Source organism: Odocoileus virginianus, chromosome 26 (genome assembly GCF_023699985.2).
Source record: "Odocoileus virginianus isolate 20LAN1187 ecotype Illinois chromosome 26, Ovbor_1.2, whole genome shotgun sequence".
Taxonomy (NCBI): domain Eukaryota; kingdom Metazoa; phylum Chordata; class Mammalia; order Artiodactyla; family Cervidae; genus Odocoileus; species Odocoileus virginianus.
In genome coordinates, this window is record NC_069699.1 from 45,061,683 (window position 1) to 45,079,838 (window position 18,156).

Below are 18,156 nucleotides of genomic sequence, written 5' to 3' on the forward strand. Positions count from 1 at the left end.
CCTTGCGCCGCCGTTCCCGCCCCGCCCCTTTTCCCGGCTGACACCGCGGTGAGGGTTCTCGCCTTCGGCTTCTGCCTGTCGTCCCAAGATGGCGGACACAATGAACCGGCGTCGCGCCGGTTGGCCCTGAGGCGACCGTGAGGTGGAACGACACAGTCCGGACAGAAGAGTGTTGCTTAAGCAGGAGGAGAAAGAGGAGGAGGCGTCCCGACTGTCGGCCGCTCTCCCGCCCGCCGCCGGCGCGGCCCCCGCCCCGCCCCGGTCGGCCCCTCGGCAGCCCGCCCGTTCGCCGGGCCCCGCCCCGGCCCTGCGCCGCCGCCGCCGCCGCCTCAGGCAGCCGCCGCCATGAAGCTGACCGACAGCGTGCTGCGAAGCTTCCGCGTCGCCAAGGTGTTCCGCGAAAACTCTGATAAGATCAACTGCTTCGACTTCAGCCCCAACGGCGAGACGGTCATCTCGAGCAGCGACGACGACTCCATCGTGCTCTATGACTGCCAGGAGGGCAAGTGAGTGCGGCGGCGGCCTTGGGCCGGGTCTGAGTCCCTCCCGCCCTCCGCGTCGTGGCCCTGCGCTCGCCCCGCGGCCCGCTCTCTGCCCGGGTCCGGTCCCGCGGCCTGTTTTGCACACGCTCCTGCCAGGGCCGCGTCCCCTCCGAAGCCGTCTGGGAGACCGTTTTTTTCGTAATAACGATAGCGATAACAATAATGATGATTTTGTTTTGTCTGCCTTCGGTCTCCTTTCAGAGCGCTTTTCCATCTCTGGGCAAATCCCACCTTGACCTTGACCTTTAAACGCCGGGTCCGCCCACCGCGGCCCCAGCTGGTAGCTTTTCCGCTAGTCCTCGGTGCCCGTCGTCTGTGGCCTCCTTGCAGAACCGCGGAGCCTCATTCAGCAGAGGCAGCTCGCTCTGCTCTCTGCTCGGTGACCTCGATTCAGTCCTGGCCCATCGCCGGTCCCTTGCCCCTCAGCTTCCCGCCGTGTTTCTGCCGGAAGGCCGCGTGGGTTGCAGTTGTTACCTGTCAGGATTTATTTGTTGTGCCTCTTTGGGCCCCTTGTCTTTTCCTTTCTGTTGCAAATCATTCTCTTACTCCCTCAGCCCCGGTTCCTACGTTTATAGTTAACTTTTTAACAGCATATGAAACTTTTCCTTTTTGCCAGACAGGGACGAACCTGGCCGTCCTATCCCGACCTGAATGTGAACCTCCTAATAGAACAAAGAAAATATCGTATAACAATTTCGTGTCTCTTCTTAAACTTTTTTTTAAAATTACACCATACAGTCCATTAGGGCTTAGCACAATTCTAAGTCTGATCATGACATTTCTAGGTTGTCCCAAGTCCTCTGGAAACCCAACACATCCGTATCTCTGCAGAATCTCAAAAGCACAGCATTTTGCCAATTCCCCCCATTTTTCTCTTTGCCTCAGCTCTGCCCCAGACTTGCTTTCTCCATGTCCCTGCTAAATTGTGAGCTCCTTTTTGAATCCTTGGGTTTTTCTTTACGTTCTCCAGCCATCCCTTTTGTCTGTTTTGTTTAAACTGATGTCTTCTACAAACTTTCTTTCAGAACTTGTCTCTTCATTTGTGAATTTGGTTATCTGAGGTAATGGTCTGAACTCTTGTTCTCCCCAATTTTTTCCTACTTGGGCTGTGGAAATGTATTATGTAACTGTCTTTGGATCTGCCTGCAGTATGTGGGAGAGTGGCCTATAGTGGTGGTCCTGGGGGAAGAGAATTGTTAGCTGGACCAATGCTGAGTGGTGATGTGAATCAATGTTATTCAATTCTCTCCAAGTCTGGCCACTTGCATTAACGTGGAATAGAGTTTTGTATAAAGCTAGGGTGGAGATAGAGGTTGTGGGGTCCTAAAGCTAGAAGAAATTTGAAGCTGACTTGCTTGAAATGCTTAGTGCTTGTGCACAGATTAGAACCTCTCCCTGGAACTTGAGGATGGAGGTGTGTATCTTCATTCAAAGAAAATGAAAATTGTGAAAGCATTTCTTCAAAGTTTGTCTCCAAATATGGCATAATTTCCACCCCTTGGTAGAAATGACATTGACTGGAAGTCCTTGTTATAAGTAAAATGTTCATTTTATAACATAATTCAGTTCATTCATTCATGTAGAATTTTTACATGATTACAAGGTTGCAGAAAGTTATACCATTGTTTCCAAGAACTCCCAGGATCCAATAGTTAGTTACAGTTTGCTCTGTTTTCTTTGTCATCTCTATGTAAATGTTTATATTTACATACATATATGTATATATACATATGTGTATGTATATACAGATATATATATATGTGCATTTTTTCCCTGAACCATTAGATAGTGATACAGAGGTATCAAGCCCCTTTATCCTAAACACTTCAACATGGATATCCTAATCCTAAGCACAAGGATGTTTTCTTATGTAACCAGAGTACAGTTATCCAAATTAGAGAATGTAATATTGACACAGTAGTATACAGCACATTCTTTAAAATATGCTCATATGAATTGTGACCTTGTTTCATGGTGATCTGTGATAAGAGAGTGATCTGATAGACTGGGTTCTAGTTTGGCTTTGTGACTAGGTATGTGACATTGGTCAGATCTCTTCTCTAGCCTCAAGGAGTTCATGATCCTAAGTGGTAACGTGAATAAAAAAATTTGCCACTAGTGTATGTCAAACCAACATTGGAAGAAAAGTAAGATTTCCTTGGAAAGCACAGTATCTGTATTAGATGGTACTAATGTTGGGAGTTTGAAAATAGCTAAAACAAAATTCTTTGTGCTTAATATTTTCTGTGTTTACTGTTCATTGAAACTTTCTTTATAATGGAGTTCATCCACTGAGTGATTTGGGGGAGGGGGGAGGTGCACCACAAGACCTGTAGGATCTTAGTTCCCCTACCAGGGTTCAAACCCTCGATCCCTGCATTGGAAATGCACAGCCTTACCCACTGCTGCCAGGGAAGTCCCAAATGATTTTTGTTTGTTTGTTTAGTATGAAAGCATACGAAGGATATTACTTGTGGTAGGTGATGTGAATTATTCAGAGAGAAGGATTTAATATTGTTTGTTCTTACCTAATCACCAGAATCATAGTTTGTGCAAAGAAACTTACCACAATATTTGTGAAAAAATGTGCATAGTCCTCTGAAATTCAGGATGCATTCGAATCTAGCTTTCAAACTAGAAAATGATATGAGGTAAAAGATTATGTTAAGCACAAAACCTTAGGTTAATATTATTGATATATTTGAGACAAATAGGCCATATGTAATTGAAACTGAATATTTCCCTTAGACCATACCCTTTAACATTGGTTCTTCAGGCTGTCTTCATTATTGTAGGCTCAATACTGAGGTAGGTCAGCTTCACTTTCCATTGGTAGACGCAAAGTCAACTGTCTTGAGAGTAAGCACATGTTCACATGCACGTTCACTCCCTCATTCTCTCTCTCATTCACTGGTTAACACACAGTAACTACATGGCAGAACCCAGGATGGTGGACTCCACAAGGTAGCATTCAAACTGATCTTTTTTATTAACTCATCTTTTGGGAGATGATGAGAATGGGAAAATTTAGTGCTTTTGGAGTGAGAAATCTTGTTTGTAAATAGGTTTAATGTAGGGAAGCCCTTTACGTCAGAAAAATTGAAAGTGCAATTTGACTTCTTAAAGCTCCCTGAGTCATCTGATTGTTTAGCATCTAGGTTTCAAGAGGTTTTTACATTGAGAGGGTGAACTACTTTTCCATAAATTCTTGGTAAACAGTAGTATAGGATTTATGAAATCCTCCTGTACATAAGTGTAGAATATTATGAAGTTTTAGACAAAATATTTTGATGAGTTCAGTTTCAGCTTGATCTTTAAGATTCTGTAGAAGAAGAAAACGTTTAAGGAATTTCAACAAATAGACTGATAACCTCCAGCTTAGAAATAAGTGATTTTACATTTAAGTAGAGAGAAGAGGACTAATGACTAGTTTTGATACAGAGAGTTAGGGTTAGTCTTGTAAAAGGCTCAATATGTGCTTTGGAACTATAAGATAGAGAGGATGGAAATATTAGGTTATATTAGGAAAGGCAGTTTTGCACCTGGTTTCAGTTTTGATAAATCATTTCTTGAAGAAAGCGTCTTTCCAAGTGAATGGCTTAAGTTCTGGCCTCACTGGTGTGACATATTCCCATTTCCCTCTTTCTTGTAAGTTATGGATTGTTTTGTGTGTACTCAGAGCTTACTTGTGAACACTGTAGTAAAGGCCGATTTGAGCCCTCAGATTTACTTCTACTTCCTAACTTTAGCATTTGGTTCAGACTGTTGCACTTGATTGATTCTGTTTATTTCCTCCCTTTTTGGAAGAAATTCTGTTTCTTTTCAGTGTTAGGACTTACCAAGAATCTTCACCTTTCCCACATCATTCAAGTGCTTCTCTTTACATGACGATTTTCGATTTTGGTGTTGGAAGATTTTGATGGTTTTTTTATCTGTCCATTTCCTCCGCAGACCAAAGAGAACCCTGTACAGTAAGAAATACGGCGTGGATCTCATCAGATACACTCATGCAGCAAATACAGTCGTTTACAGCTCTAACAAAATAGACGGTAAGCAAGCTTCTTTTTAGCAAGTTAATGGTCATGATTACCTTTGTTAGGTAAGGTTTATGGAACCTTTGTGACCACTTATGTTTGATTATAGTTATTTTAAATTTTCCTGTGATGTTTGCTGTGCTAACATCATTATGACTGAAGAGATGCTGGAAGTAAGCCATGAGTACTTTTGAAGGACTTGAAACTGAGTAAGGAAGTTTTCTAGTTTAGGGTGGGGAGTGGAAATAGGAAGCTACAAATTGTATTTACAGTTTGTGCTTCTTGAAACTTGAAGACTTTTAGAAGAAATAAAAGGAAAGAACACTTGACACACAGCAAGTGTTAAAACAGTGCTGCCTTCCTGTTCAAAATAATACAGATTTGAGAAGTTTTCACAGATACTTTCAGGTATGGTAGTTTGGTAGACCTTAGAAGAGTTTTTGTATTGTCCATACTATTGATGGTCTGTGTCACAAAGGACAATATACTGACCTTAGTTTTCTTTGATTACAGGGACATTTTTGATCTGAATTTTATCCCCTTTTCCATTTATTTATTTAAAGTTTTTGGCCATACCATGTGTGCAACATGTGGGATCTTGGTTCCTTCATCAGGAATCAAACCTGTGTACCCTGCATTGGCAGTGCAGAGTCTTAACCACTGCTACTCCAGTCTTAACCACTGGACTCACTTTCTTCTTTAAATAAAGTTAATGTCTTTGACGAATAATAGTTATTTTTAGAATTTAAACTTGTGATTTCTTTCTCTAATAAAGGATCTTTGTTTTTACTGCTTTTCCTCTGTGATAGGTCATTCTCAGTTGACAGGTCATCTTGGAATTGAGGTATAACACTTTCATGTTAGGACTGGTTTTTTTTTTTTTTAATCTCACTGACTTATTGATTGTTTCATTTTTAGCAGTAAGATTTTTCTAATGTCATTCAACAGGGGTTGCTTAGACTGCTGTTTTGGTTATGCCTATCTCAGAGCAGATGGGTAAAAGTTTTTTGTTTCTTTTTTTTTAATGAGACTTCTGTATTTGATTTTTAGTAAGTATATTGTTTGTACTTTTCATGCCTTTATTTCAGAGGTGGTTTTCTAAGTAAGCAGTGCAATTGATACTTTTGGACAAGAATATAAAACAGGATTTTGAGGAAATATATCTCTGTGATCATCTGAATGAATGGTGTTTCTCCTGTTGGGGTGTTTTTCTGGGTGATTAAATGAGAATTCTCCAAATATGGTGCAAGATGAGGCAAACGTGTAGCACTTGCAGCTTTGCTGCTAGGCCTCTGCTGTGAGGACGTTGCCTTTCCTGTTTCGAGCACATCCTGAGGAGTTGCTGCAACGCTTCGTATCCTTTTGCCTGATTCCAGGCTGAGGTAGTAGTTTGTACAGTTTGAGGGTCTATGATACCACCCGGTACAGGAGATAACTGTACAGGCCACTGCCTTGCCGGGAACAGTGCGCCGGCTACCGAGTGGGGCGGAGACGATGGCGGCGCCCTGCCCACCTCTGGGAGACCAGGTAATGGGGAAGGGGTCTCTTCTGCTCAGGGCTGGTGAGGAGTTCCTCGCAGTAGAACAGTCAGGAATACTTTACAGTTGTCATTCAAGAACTTTGAAGATGTTTTCAGGGAAACTATGTTTAGTTTTGTGCCTTTTTCCCTCTCCCAGGTTAAATTCCCTGTTATTAGTACCCCTGTGAACGAGTGGAAAGAATTTGTGCTCTCAGCCTCTCTATTCCTGTATACTGTTTACCTCCAGAATGCTCTTTCTGTGCTTTCCTTTTCTGTATTTTGGCCCTATTGCCTATTACATTTTTCAACAATTGTTTCTTATTCCTAGTCTTGTCAGAAGCATGGTACTTTACAGTTCTATTCTTCATGGAACTTCATTCCCTTCCCAGCACCATCGTATTTTGTTTTACTTTTTCAGAAGGAGTGATTTGGTTTTTAAGAGTATTTTTCTTATTTTCTCCAAGCACAGATCTCTGTGATAATTCCTTTCTTTGATACTGTAAAAATCTCACTGCTGTGAACTGTGACTTGGTATAGTTCATGACTTTGATTTTTAAATATCTTGCAGTCTTTTTAATCTAAATTTTCTCATTTCTTTTGGCTACTTTCTAACTCATTTATCTGTATAAAGGACCATTATAGTTGGTTAATTAGAAAAGGAGTAGAACTTTACTTCTCTTTCCATTTTATTTAATTTTAATGTAAATTGTGTATTCAGTTTACATTCAGATGAGGTGAAGGTTGGGTTGACATGCTGTTGGAGAATGCTGGAGAAAAATATGCCAGAGTCCAGCCTGATCCACAACTCAGTATGGCTGTTTAGTACTTTGAGCCTGTTTTGTCAGTAGCCATATGTTTTTCTTTAACATTTGCATTCTGTGGGTACTAAAACTGTTGTTTTTTGGGGGGTGGTGGGGCATATTTGTGGGATAAATTTCATTGTAACTATGCAGAAGCCAAAGATTGGTAACAACAATGATTTTTAAACATAGCTCTGTATGCTTTCAGCTCGAGAACTCTGCTTTTGAGTTATGTGAAATCTCTAGTGCTGTGGAAAGGAGTTATTCACTATTGTTCATTCAGACTTTGCTTGAATTATGGAGAACAATGAATTCTTTTACCTTGTCATTTCAAGATGAAAATGCAAAGTAAGTTATTATTTAAAAATAATAGGATATTTGTCTTCTTTCAGATACTATTCGTTACCTGTCATTGCATGACAACAAATATATCAGGTACTTTCCTGGACATAGCAAAAGGTAAGACACAGGTGTTAAAAAAAAGTAAATAGATTATCCAGAGAATAAACTGAGTGGAGAGATTTTATTAGTGAAATGAAGCTAGTTTCTCACTGCTGCTTGGCATATCTCTTTTTTTTTTTTTTTTTTCCATTTATTTTTATTAGTTGGAGGCTAATTACATCATTACAGTAGTTTTTGTTATACATTGAAATGAATTAGTGCTTGGCATATCTCTTAAATCTCCTCTTGTTAACCCTTCCTAAACAGTCAGCTCTAGATTAATCAAGGTTGTAGAGGCAGGGGTAGGACTTCATGGATAAACTGAAACCTCAGTTAGAACATTAATAGGAAAAATGTGGACTAAGGATATTCAGTGGAAACCTATATAGTAAAAATTGCATTTGGCATTTAGAGATCTCAAATATCAGACATCCCTTAATGAAAGGACAGTTTACATGTCTGAGGCTTCCTGTATAGGTGGCCCCCATTTCAGCATGCCCCTCCTTTACATAAACATGTTCCATATGAAGATCTTCATGAGAATGCACAATTAATAAATAAAATTGTCCTTTGTTACTTTTTGAAAGTTAAGAAACTTGTTTCCTTATTCAGTTTCATAATGCAGGTTGTTTCTCTCTGTCTCTTATCCCAATTCTCCTAGTATATTTCCTCCAGTTTTTCAAGTTTGGGTTGAATGTTATACACAATTTCCCTTGGATGCTATTTTAATCACTGGTACTTTTCTTTGCAAATGTACAGTAATCCAACATTGAGCGGTTCAGCCCTGATAAGAGGTGGGCAGAGAGCACCCTGTTTACAGTGACACTTCTGATTGGGCTGGGCATTTTCTTTGTTGCTGAACATGAAAGTGAAAGTGAAGTCGCTCAGTCCTGTCTGACTGTTTGCGACCCCGTGGACTATAGCCTACCAGGCTCCTCCATCCATGGGATTGTCCAGGCAAGAATACTGGATTGGGTTACCATTTCCTTCTCCAGGAGATCATCCTGACCCAGGGTTTGAACCCAGGTCTCCCACATTGTAGGCAGATGCTTTACCATCTGAGCCACCAGGGAAGCTGAACATAAAAGGTGGCAATTGTTGGTTACTATGTAGTTCAGACAAAGAATGGCTTGGGACTAGTAGATGTTTTTGTTTGTTAAATTAATGTTCACAGACACATTGTCTATAATTGAGAGTTGGTGGCAGTTGTTTGAAACTGTCCGGTCTTACCACTTGCCCAGTTTCTTGACCTCCTGATTCTTAATAGATAACTTTGTCCTTCCTTTTGTGAGAAAGTTAAGGCCATCCAAAATGAGTTCTTTTCAACTTCTGTCTTTTCCACCTAAATTCCTTTCTTCCTTAGAAACCATTCCCTGAGAAAGAAGTAGTTTTTTTTTTCCTTGAGAAAAGCAACCCGTCTCTACTTTCTTCCATCTCCTTTACTGCCTACAGGCTTCCTTACCTTGAATTTTTTTGTTGAGAATATCACCCACTTTTCACTGTCAGACATAGAAGAAGAATCTGCATATTCCCATCTCTACCTCTTCACATTCATTCACTGTTTAATTCTCTCATCCAAGCCAAGCTGTTTACTCCCCTTTCCCTGCTGCCTCCAGGTAAAATACACTGCCTGGGGCTTGTTTTGGCACTCAGGCTCTCAGTAAAACTTTTTTTTTCCCCTTTGGCTTTCCATCTTGGTTCTGTTCTTGATATTCTTGGCCTCTCTTTCTCCTTTAACTCTGAAGTAAGCAAGTTTCTACCCTAGCTTTTTTTTCTTCTTGGTATTTTCTCAGCTACCTCCATCACTGATTTCATTCACCTTAGATGGCTTCCCAAATCAGTATTTTCAGCCTATGATTTTCAGACTGGACTTCACACCTACAGGTTTTATACACATCTCTGCAGATGTCTCTGACAGATCTGATACTCCATCCCTCGTTAAATTCCTTGGGCCAGTTCCTCTGTCTGCCTTATGTTTTTTCCATCTGTCTCTTCTAGTTCTCCCGACTCAAAGCCTCTGTTGTCTGTTCACTGCTTTTTCCTTGCCTTCACATTCAGTGAGCTGTTAAAGCCTATTGATACTACTTAGGTTTAACCTCATGTGTCACTTTCCTCCATACTTACTCCTTTGCTTCTGTCCTTGCTCAGGTAAATTACTGTCAAATCCTAATCCCCCCACCACTCACTATCCTGCTTCTACACTCTGTTTTTTGTTTGTTTTTTTTTTAACAATTCTAACCACTTCACAGCCTCCCTCAAAAAACCCTGGAGTCAGTTCTTTTCTCTCTGTCTGACCCATTTTCCCAGTGTTATCTCCTGCCACTCCAGTTGAGGTGAACTCTTATGCTGCTTCCTGAACTGCTTCATGCCTTCTCCTATCTGGCATCTTCCAGAAAAACCACTCCCATTGAAACCCTGTTCAGCACAGGCACAGCTGCTTCCAGAAAGCCTTCTCTGACCCTCTCTCGGAATTGTCTGGGCTAGACAGTTAAGCTTTCTTAGAGTGGAAATCTTGTTCCTCCTTGCATTCCCTGTACCTCTTAGCAGAGCCATTTGCCAAGGTAGACTTCCTCTGAGCTTCTGACCTGAATACTGGGACATAAAATTACATGTCCATATGCATTCTCCTCACACTGTTTTATTACCGCCTCAGCATTCCCAGGAAATTTTGGCTTATAGTATCTTTTAAATTTTTAAGTTGATGATCTAGTGCAAATGTTAATTTTGTTATGCTGGAAGATTTGGGGGCGGGGCGGGGAAAGTACATTTTCTCATTTTCTGTTCGTGGCACACATTTTAATTCTTTCTCATGGAACCAAAACCTCCTGAACCCCTTTCAGTGTCATCTAAAATTTGAACTTCCTCTATTTCTACAGTTAAAAAATCCATTCACAAATGAGTTATATGACTTGATCACCTTATCTTTTAACTTCAGATTTTTCTTTGTCAAAATGAAACAGTACACCACCACCATTTCCTCTGTAATCTTCAGCTATGACACCCACTCTTCTGTCTATGAAGTGTTTTTTAGCCAAGTCAGAATGTGGAGCTGCTCTTCCATAACACCCAGAAGGAAGCACCATCTGAGTGTCCATTTTCACAAGGGCTTCCTCAAGGAACCCCTGGTTAGGGCTCTGGCATGCTCCAAGAAGCAGGTAAAGCAGAGTCACATGCTGTCCTCCATAGGCTGGCCCCAAATGCTGGGGACATGGTTGGTATCGTCAGTGCAGAGCATGGCAGAGCAAGAACATGAGCAGAGGGGAAAGAGCCCAGATGAGGCCTTGGAAGAAATATTTTACAGTGAGTGATTCTTAACAGTATAATCATAAAAGGGGACCCATATCAGAAACAGCATAGGCTGTTAGCACAGGCCTGTGGCTCTCTAGGTATGGTGCTCAAACTATCAGCCTCACCAAACCCTAGGAACATGTTAGAAACATAGATTGTCAGACCTATTGGACCCACATAAATTGAGATATAGTTCAGTACCACAAAATCATGCTTTTAAAGTGTACAGTTTAGTGGTTTTTAATATATTCACAGAGTTGGACAACCATAATCACTGTATAATTCCAGAACACATTCATCACCCCAGATAGAAACCCTGTATCCATTAACACTCCCCATTTCCTGTCTTCTAGCCCCTGGAAGCAACTGATCTACTTTCTGTCTGACCTCTTTTACTTTCATGCATATTTAATATGAATAAGTGATTTCATTTCTTTTTATTGCCAAATAATATTCCTATGTGGTGATAACACATTTTGTTTATCCATTTATTAGATGATAGACCTTTGAGTTGTTTCCACTTTTTAGTAATCATGAATTATGCTATTATGAACACAGATGCGTGGGGATTTTTTTCTTTTTTGACCTGTTTTCCTGTTTCTTGTGTATATACCTAGCAACAGAATGTTTACCTTTTTGAGAAAGTGTAGAACTTTCTCAAAGCAACTCTACCATTTTACATTCTTACCAGCAGTGTATCAGGATTCCAATTTCTCCACATCCTCACCCACACTTGTTATCTCTTTGATTTTCACTTTGCTAGTGGGTGTGAAGTGGTATCTCATGATTTGATTTGCATTGGAATCATATATTTTTATGTTGTAGTTTTAAGTTGCTTTTTAAATTATACTAATTGCCTTTGATTATTCCAGATTGCTTGTGTATGCCTGTTTCTTAAAATAACATTTTTAGGAGAACATATATATAGGTAGGCAGGTCAAGTGGTTTAGAGTTCATATTACAATTTTTGCAGATATTTTGCTTCAACTACTATTTATCTTGATGCATTGCAGGGTGGTGGCCTTGTCCATGTCACCTGTGGATGACACTTTCATTTCTGGGTCTCTTGATAAGACCATTCGGCTCTGGGATCTCCGCTCTCCTAACTGCCAGGTAATGTTGCCTCACAGTTACACTTTAAGTGTTTTCTGTGGTAAGCACTATCATCAGTGCTCTCTCTCACAGAAGAGGGAAAGCAGTATTTCCTTTCTGGGATCCCAGAGTCTTTAAATTATGGAGAAAATCTTTTCTTTTCCTGGTAGGTGACTGATGATTGAGTTAATGTCTTAATCCAGTGCATATTTATTATGATCCATGCCTTAGTGTTTTAAAGGCAGTTTTCCTGGAGACTCTGAACTATAGGTTTTAGATTTCAGAGATTTGTTTTTATCTGAATTCAGTGTCTATAAAATTGTACAGTTAGAGTTGATCTGAAATGAATTGCATGGAGACCTATTTTTTTAAAACTTCATTTTAGTTAGTTTTACGTTTGTTTTTGGTAGAATCCTGGGTTCATTAACTTTTTAAAAAATTTTCTTTTTTCTTAGGGTCTCATGCATCTACAGGGCAAGCCTGTTTGTTCTTTTGATCCAGAAGGATTAATTTTTGCTGCAGGTGTCAATTCTGAAATGGTCAAATTATATGATCTTCGTTCTTTTGATAAGGTAAATCTTTGAACTGTCTTGATACTGTGGAAGTTTTGAAGGGTGAGATGGACGTTTAAGAGCCTTTTTCTACACTAGAGGAGGTATGTGGTAGATCTTAGAAAGCATAAGAGCAGTACTTAATCCTCTGCTTTCCCTAGTCCCAAAGGAATCTAAAGGGATAGAATGAGATTTGGCTCTGGCAGAAGGAATGATTGATGTGCCTTGGGCCTGAGGCTGCCGTCTTTATCTTTTGCAGGGGCCATTTGCAACATTTAAGATGCAGTATGATCGGACTTGTGAGTGGACAGGACTCAAGTTCAGCAATGATGGCAAGCTCATCCTCATCTCCACCAATGGCAGCTTCATCCGTCTGATCGATGCATTCAAGGGAGTGGTGATGCATACGTTTGGGGTGAGCTGACAACTTTTGAGCTTTTTTTTTTTTTCTCCCATCCCTTCTGAGAATTATGTTTGCTAGTTGATGGAGACCAGCAGTTGTCCTTGGTTAAAGGCATGGACTAGCATTTTCTTCCTGCTCATGACATTATTTCTCTTGGATTCTGATACATTTACTTCTCACCCAGTGGCTCAAGTTAGGTGTTTAGATATATAATAATTCCTGACTATAAACATTTTCTAGCCCCCTTGAACATGCAGTTGGGAGTGAATTAATTGTGAAGGGTGGTAGCCAAGTTTGGAACCTTGGTAGCACTGTGCATGGAGAAGGAGAGAGTATTTCACAGAAAAGAAGATGTGTATGTGGAGTCAGTGTTTGTAGGCAATTACTTTTTTGTTAATGGCACCGTAACGAGTATTGTTTTGCTTTTATTTTTTAGGGTTATGCTAACAGCAAGGCTGTCACATTGGAGGCCTCATTTACTCCAGACTCCCAGTTTATTATGATTGGTAAGCTTTCTTTATCCCCTTTGGGGGTTATTTCTTTGATACTGTGCATTATGTTATTTTTGCTGGTTATAACTAACTAAGATACCATTTATTATCCTCTTGATAGAAATTTTCAGATTTCTGTGTAGCACATTATGTCAAAAGTATTGTGTCTTTAAACTGTCCTGACTTTGCATTTCTTTACTGGGAATGGGCGTTAATGATGGTCTTCTCCTGGACCAGCATAGAGTTAAGCCCTACAATCACTGTCTTGCTAATAGTACTGGCTTCCTGTTGTAACCTTATGTTGAGTCACCTTAGTATAGATGTTTGTAGGGTGATCGTATTTAGCCCCCCCCCCTTTTTTAAGCCCCCTTTTTAAATGAGAAGACTGAAGTTAGAGGGGAAATGACTTGCCTGAGAATAGAGTCTAGATCAGTTCCTAAAGTGTCTTTTCTTATCTGCCTTTACTCCCTCTCCATTTCTGCTGGTGGCTGGGTCCTGAGGGTTGGCCGCTTTCAAGATGTCAGTCCGTATCTGTTTGCCACTTGTCTTTGTAGTGTGCCTTGAGCTGTTGTTACATGCCTTAATCATTCTCTTCAGGTTCAGAGGATGGCAAGATCCATGTCTGGAATGGAGAGAGTGGTATAAAAGTAGCTGTATTGGATGGCAAACACACAGGCCCCATTACCTGTTTGCAGTTCAACCCCAAGTTCATGACCTTTGCCAGCGCTTGTTCTAACATGGTATGTGAACAACGGGAGATGTCCTTCACGTAGGGGCCCTTTTCATTTGGGGTGGGGGTCCTTCAGCGAGCACAGTGAGTTGTTTTAAATAGGCACAGTTACAAGCACCCAAGTTCATGTTTCTCAGCTCGTGGCCTCCCTATTTCACTTCTGTTATCTGATCTGTGATTGGGCTGACCTTTCACTTCTACTTTTCTTTCCATGATCTGGGATCACCTCTGAGGTCCTGGGAGATCTTAGGTCAGCTCTGGCTCCTGGTTTTATATCCAGACTACCTGGAGCTATGCCTCATAGTTTTTTGGTTTCTTAAAACTCTTTGAGCCAGCCTTTTGTGGCTGCAAACTTTCAGTTTTTCCATTCCTCTCAGATTATGCTGAGTTCATCAGAAATTCTTAGTTAATCACAGCTCACCACTTAGAATTTTCTCCAGGCCCCTGTCTCTTCCTGGACAACATGAACAAAACAAAGTATCAGTGAATCTCAGCCACCTGTTTCCTCTTGGCATCTCCTAAACCTGTCTAGGTATTTGGGGCATGAGGCATTTCATTACTCGCCTACTCAGAATACATTGCCCTGTCTCTTTTTCTTTTTAACTAAGAAAACTGTCAAAAAAAGAAGCAGAGCAGTCCAGTCCAACCTCTTGTTATTTACAGCTCCTGAATGAGAGCTGCCTAAGGTCACTTGTAGGTTAACAGTGAAGCCAGATACCACCTCCTGGAGAGAACTTTTTTAAAAAAAAAACAAAACACTGGACCTCTGTGGTGGAACTTGTTGGAGGGAAAAAGAACTAGCTTACTTTCACATAGACTGGGGAGTGTTTCTCTGTTTATAGATTGCCAGTCAGTTGGTCAGGAGGGAGGGCCATCAGCCATAGCTGCTTCAACTTTAGGGTTGGGCACCTTGATGGTGGGGGAGGGGTAAGAAAACCCTTCAGCAATGAGGAGAGAAGCTTGGTTTCTTAGAGTTGACTCGTGTTCTTCTTTCATCCAGGCCTTCTGGTTGCCCACCATTGATGACTGACCTGCACGGTGCTTGGCTGTTTTCGGTACAGCGAGGGTGGCAAGTAGGAAAAACTCAGAGGGGACTAAGATAATAGTGGGATTGGATCATTTGACTGGGCTGGAGAGCATCCTTCCACATGGCCTTCCCAAGAATGTGCTGTACATCTGCTCAAAAGAAAAAAGTTACTTTGCCGAACTTCTTCAAAAGGACTCTTGGTGTGGCCGACTCAATCGGGACTCAGACTTGCCAGCTGTCACTGCACCGAGCTCCTCCAGAGGAGTGACCAGACTTGTGATGAGGGTATAGTGGGGCCCTCGAGACGCCTTCAGTTTTGAATGTATTTGCTGCTGAGGAGTCGGTGAAGTTGTTCATTCTGCACATCCCTTCTCCCCCCCCCACAAATGCATGGGAAGCCACAGTTCTGATTTTGAGATGCTAGGGCAGCTTAGTGCCCCTTGCCCTCCCCCTGCATGTCTTGTTACTGGGTCTCCCTGTGTTATTGTGGCATTCTCCACAACCGTTGCATTACTTAGGTGCCAAACATTTACAGAAGTAAGTCTCCATGTATTTTAGGGTCAGAAAGGGACAGATACAGAAGGACCTTGCTTTCCAGAAGTCTTGCAAGTTAGTCATGTGAAGGTGGGTGACCTGACCATGCCTCAGGCTCTGGGTGGGCAAAGGGTCAAGAGCCTGAAAGGGAGGGAGGAGTGGTAGCAGGTGAATTCCTAGGGCTGGGAGGTCTAGCAGCAGCTTGGTGTGGTCCTGTCATCAAGACAAACCCACGGTCCTTCTGGGTGCCTGCCAAGTTTGATTGTGTATGAAAGCAAGGTGGGCGTCTGTTTTTGTACATGAGCTCCATCACACGTTCCTGTGGGCCAGTATTGTGGAGTGAGTCCGAGTTGTTTACACTGATGCCTTCCCTGCCCACCACAAGTTGTGTACATAGTCTCCAGATGATCCTACCCCTTCCCCAGCTCCCAACACGGGGCTGGCCTAGGCCTGTGTTATATGTTATATTTAGCCTTTTTATATATGACTTGGGATTCTGTTGTTTGTATTTTAGCACAGTGTGTGTACACCTTCATTTAAATATATCGTGTGTGTGCATACATATATACATATATGTGTGTGTGCACATATATATATATATATATATATATATATTTTAAAAGTATCAAAGAGTTCAGCTGAAGGAGATGGAGTCCCATGCCCCCAGAGAAAGACTGCATCCTTGCTAATAGTGTTTGCCACAAGTGTTAGTGAGTCTTCCCTATTACCTTTTTCCCTTCGGGAGACTAAACAAAAGCAAAGCTTTTGTGTGTTTGCTGTCCCCATGGCAGCTAAGTGAGGGTCTTGGAATGACTGCCTTGTGTTCCTCAAGTCGCACTTTGGGGCCTTCTCTGCAGTATTAGCCCCTTTTTTGCCCAGTGATGCTCTGTCTGCGCCTATATGTGTGTGACAGTCACTTTTGCATGCCTTTTGTGTCTGGCTTCTAGCATTTGGGGACAGGATGCTGGAACCAGAGCATTTTCAGCTTGTCTGAGGCTTCTTTGCCAATTACAGGTCACTCCTGTTTACCTGGTATGTCTGCTTTCTTGCTTCTTTTCCTTGCCTTGTCTTGGGGAGGATTCCTGATCGGGGTTGAGATGAGCTGCAGATAGCTCATTACCTTTTCCCCTGCATGGCCTTCTTAAGAGCAGGACAAGTGGCATATTATTTCACCAAGTTCCCAAACATATAAGCAAGTAACACATTCCCTGCAGACCCAGAAACAGGCCCAACAAGGTTATGTTTGACTTGCCCAAGAGTACCTGCCCGCTGGTGGGGAAAGCAAGCCATTACTCTCACCATTCAGCAGCAGGAATAGGCTGCGAATTGCTAGCATTTACTGTTTTGTTTTCTTTTGCTTTTTTAGCAGTTACTTTTTGGTTTGTTCCTCAAATTTAAGGGCAAGGGGCATACATCTTTGCCAGACATAGACTGGAATCTACAGTTTCTGCAGTGCTACACTCTTTATAAAGCTCTGCATTCTCAGAGTGGAGAGACTTTTAGAAACCAAGTGATCTGAACGATTAACTGCCCACCTCTGGCTTTCCAGGGTAGAAGATTCATGGTAAGAGTAACTGTTCAGAGAGAGTACTTGGAACTGTAGGTTAACAAGAAGGCCTGCATAAGTGACATTATCTGTACCCAGAGCAGCCACCACACATGACTTGTCTATCTGCAGGAAAATGATTTGTATTGAGTTCCTGTGTGTCCGAAGCAGAGGCAGCAGGTCCTTTGAAAATATGCATTGCGCTGCTTCTGTTGATGGGGACCTGCGGTTGCAGAGCCAGCTCCTGAGTTGGGAAGGAAAGGGAAAGATGCAGCTGGAAGTGGCCGAAGATGATGCGGTGGTGGAAGTAAGGCAGAATTAAGGGAGGAGTGTCTGTGGGTCAGAGACGCTGAGGAGCACCAGGGCTGCTAAGGCACCTTCAGTGGGAGCCGAGGTGCTTAAGTTCTCCTGGGGGTGGGGGGCACACCAGGCTCTCAAGAGTCAGGGCCAAAGCCACTGATTTATATGTGACAGTGACACTGCACTGCTCAACCACCAGCTAGTGGGGTATTTTTTGTTTTTTTAGGGGAAAAAACATAACTTGCAGTCATAATTAATGCTTATTAAGAAAAATCTGGGAATTTTAAAAAGAATCAGTTTACCACCCAAATGTTACCACTGCTAATCTTTTGGTGTTAAGTGTTCCTCTAGACATTTCTGTGCATATAGATTTTTGGTGTGTTTACATAGTTGTTATTCTACTGTATATACAATTTTATGTCCTTTTTGTACTTAACATATAAACTTTTTTTCCATGTTATCTGTCTTAAACAGAGTTTTATGGCTGCAGCCTCTTCCATTGAGTTTTCATAGCACTATTTGCCTTGTTCTTAGAGTTGGAGGGCATGGGGGTGGGTTGTCCCCTGTCAGTCCTCCTGGCTCATACTGAGACTCACCGCAATGTTGTGGACAGGTTATTGGACTTGCTGGGACTGCCTCTGGTAACAGGCCTGTGGGCTGGTGGGAGGAACCCCAAATCCAGGTCTGAATGCAGAGCAGTCTGGGTCCCTCAGTCCCCCATTCTAATAGCAGCAGTAGGGCCAGAAATGAGTGACCCAGAAAAGGCAGGCCTGAGCCAGCCTTGAGATCCTCAAAGGCTGTATCTGGTGTATACCTCAAGCTGCCTTTCATCCCCACTGTTAACCTCAACCCTTGATC

At 41.9% G+C, this 18,156-nt stretch overlaps 1 protein-coding gene across 1 annotated transcript; it reads left to right on the forward strand.

Moving 5' to 3' along the window:
• Positions 1-39: 39 nt before the first annotated feature.
• On the forward strand, positions 40-17,758 carry WDR82 (WD repeat domain 82). Its single transcript, XM_020874196.2, has 9 exons — positions 40-506; positions 4,494-4,591; positions 7,288-7,354; positions 11,638-11,737; positions 12,172-12,288; positions 12,527-12,682; positions 13,107-13,176; positions 13,759-13,901; positions 14,892-17,758. Exons 1-9 carry the CDS (start codon positions 346-348, stop codon positions 14,919-14,921), a joined length of 942 nt encoding a protein of 313 aa, XP_020729855.1. The 5' UTR covers positions 40-345; the 3' UTR covers positions 14,922-17,758.
• The last annotated feature ends 398 nt before the right edge of the window (positions 17,759-18,156 follow it).

Bases quoted from the DNA above. Each gene is read 5' to 3' on its own strand.
- WDR82 (XM_020874196.2), top strand. From the start codon at position 346: ATGAAGCTGACCGACAGCGTGCTGCGAAGCTTCCGCGTCGCCAAGGTG. The intron at 7,355-11,637 runs GTAAGACACAGG...GATGCATTGCAG, and splicing joins TTTCCTGGACATAGCAAAAG to GGTGGTGGCCTTGTCCATGT. The intron at 13,177-13,758 runs GTAAGCTTTCTT...CATTCTCTTCAG, and splicing joins CTCCCAGTTTATTATGATTG to GTTCAGAGGATGGCAAGATC.